Here is a 2,631-nt window from a genome sequence, read left to right as displayed (position 1 = left end):
ACAACCCATAACAGACCTAAGGGCCCGGTATGCTCCTGAGGGGGGAACCCATGCCGGATTTTTATTTAAAATCCGGCGGGGACTTCCCCCTCAGAAATCATAACAAACGCCGCACACGTGTAGAATTGGCGGGAATCCAAGTCGGATCTCCCGTCGCTTCTATGACGGCTTTGTCTCTATCGCGGCAAGCCAGCTCGGCGCTGGCTCCCGCGATGGGGCTCGTAGGTGCTCAATCTCGCCGAGAAAGGGAGCGAGATTGACACAATATCGCGTGCACCTACTGTATTTCCTCTGAGATTGTTACATTTCTTTTCTATCTCTATTTAGTATAGATTGTATGGAATAGAAGGAGGAAAGAGAAGAGGTGACCACATCCTATCCAATCACAGTGACCACACTGCACCCTGCACAGAGTGACTGCATGTGGGGAGGGGCAGAGAGTAGGGGGAGGGGCAGGAGGAGGAGATTGCTGATGTCGCACACTGTGATAACATAAAATAGGACATGCCATTCACTGTTACTCCAGTAACTAGAGAGATCTCCTACCCAATCACAGGGAGTGACAGAGGAGGAAATCTTACGTTTAACAAAAATCTACAGGGCACTGGCTGAAGTCCCGCCCACTGCTATATCCTATTGGCTGAATGTTCAACGAATCCTACCACCCATCCTTGTTATATCACCAGTCTCTGGACGGAGTTCTCACATCCCCTGATTCCCCCCACAGATTTTTATACAACCTCTCCCTACACATATCCCAGCATGGAGGGGCTCAGTGAAGGTGGTGGTGAAGGTGTGGAGGTGTCGGATAGGGTCACACAGATCATAAAAGGAGATCCGCCCGGCCTCAAAATCCAGATCTATCCTGACTCTGTTACTGGAGATATTGGTGGGTAAGAGGATCTTATTACTGTCATGTCTCACCCTATACTGATTATTATATCTGATCAAACCCCAGGACTTCTTATTCCATCCAATCCCTGACTGATCTCCTCCTCTCCTGTCTATACTGGGGTAACACATCCCGACTTTCCATCCATCTGATCCCCCGACATCCACTTCCCAGTAATGTCTCCCTGAGGAGAAACTTTGACTACTCAACACCTGAGGATAATCCTGAAATCTCTCTGGTGTTTCTGGATGATTCAGTTTTCTATCTGACATGGACACAGTTTTCCTGTCATCTGATATATGGAGATAATTATGAGCTGTGTTTACATCCAGTAATATGTCTGCAGCTCCCTGTATATAGAAGTCTACATTTACCTCTGTTATTATATCAGATAATGTGTGTAATGCGTGTGATATCCCAGCCACATCCAGACCCCCTCCATCATGGAGGAGCTTCTCATGTCTCTCTCTGTCCTCATTATCTCCATCCTCAGTATCACACAAGTCACCTGTGTCTGATTCCTGTAAGACAGTCAGTGGATCCGTCATGTTACACAGCTCCTCAATGTGACGCATCTTCCTGGACAGCTCCTCCTTCTTTATTTCCAGATCCCGGATGGAGATGGAGATCTGCTCTGCCCTCCCGGAGATTTCCCTCAGGACTCTCTTCTCCAGGTTTTCCAGACGTCTCCTGAGATCTCTAAACAGGACAGTGACTCTCTCGGTGTAACCAGCTGCTTCTTCTTCTACTTTCCTCCTGTGTTCCTGCAGACTCTGGACTCTTTCCTCTGTATCCTCTATCTTTGTCAGAAGTTTCTGCAGAACATTCCTCAGTGTCTCCTTCTTCCTTTTAGAAATCTCACCCAGAGACTCCATTTTATGACCCGTGTGTCCTCCAATCATACAATACACACAGATACAGGTATCATCCTCGGTGCAGTAATACTCCAGGATCTTCTTATGGACGGAACATTTCCTGCTCTCCATGGACAAGGTGGGGTCACATAATATGTGTTCTGGGGACTTTTTGTGGACTCTCAGGTGTTTATCACACAGATAAACCTCACAGAGCAGACAGGATCTAACAGCAGGTACAGGAGAGTCCACACAGTGAGTACAGAAGACCCCGAAATCCTCATGATCTGGCTGAGCAGACAGGAAATTCTCCACTATGTTACGTAGTGTTATGTTCCTCTGCAGTGCAGGCCGATCCTGAAACTTCTCTCTGCATTCAGGACAGGAATATTCTCCAGATCCCCCCTGTGTATCCAGCACACGATCAATACAGACCTGGCAAAAGTTGTGTCCACATCTCAGGTTTACAGGATCTGTATAAATGTTCAGACAGACGGAACATTCCAGCTCAGCTCTCAGATTAGCAGACGCCATCGCTGAAAGCAGAAGAGAGAAACGAAACTGAAATTCTCCGGTAACGGAAGAATTCAGTTGGGAGGGGTCACTTCCTCCTACACAGGGTGAGGCTGATCCAGATCCGTATTATTAGACACAGAGATCAGAGCACTGAAAATGAATTTTTTTTACACAGTAGTAAATATAATCAAACCTCCCAACTTTGAGAGAAAGAGGGAAAGATAGGTGTAAAAAAGAAGGCCCCTTGCACACTAGACATTTAGTCCATGTGCACCCAGGGACAAAAACCTGAGATGTTGGGTGCATATGACAATTCTGTGCATCTTCGTCGAATATGGTAAAGAGTGAAACCGGGAGTTGTAAAGTATA

The 2,631-nt window shown here is 46.8% G+C and overlaps 1 protein-coding gene across 1 annotated transcript; it reads right to left on the bottom strand.

Annotated features, from left to right (window-relative positions):
* Positions 1–305: 305 nt before the first annotated feature.
* On the bottom strand, positions 306–2,312 carry LOC120933701 (E3 ubiquitin-protein ligase TRIM39-like). Its single transcript, XM_040347054.1, has one exon. The coding sequence runs from the start codon at positions 2,278–2,280 to the stop codon at positions 703–705; it is 1,578 nt and encodes a 525-aa protein (XP_040202988.1). The 5' UTR covers positions 2,281–2,312; the 3' UTR covers positions 306–702.
* Between the last annotated feature and the right edge of the window lie 319 nt (positions 2,313–2,631).

This window comes from Rana temporaria, chromosome 3, assembly GCF_905171775.1.
Source record: "Rana temporaria chromosome 3, aRanTem1.1, whole genome shotgun sequence".
NCBI classification, from domain to species: Eukaryota; Metazoa; Chordata; class Amphibia; order Anura; family Ranidae; genus Rana; species Rana temporaria.
Note: the sequence above shows the minus strand (reverse complement) of the source record. Positions and strands in the feature narration are given on the sequence as shown.

What these genes read in the sequence shown, in the direction of transcription:
- LOC120933701 (XM_040347054.1), bottom strand. Translation starts at nt 2,280, where the DNA reads ATGGCGTCTGCTAATCTGAGAGCTGAGCTGGAATGTTCCGTCTGTCTG.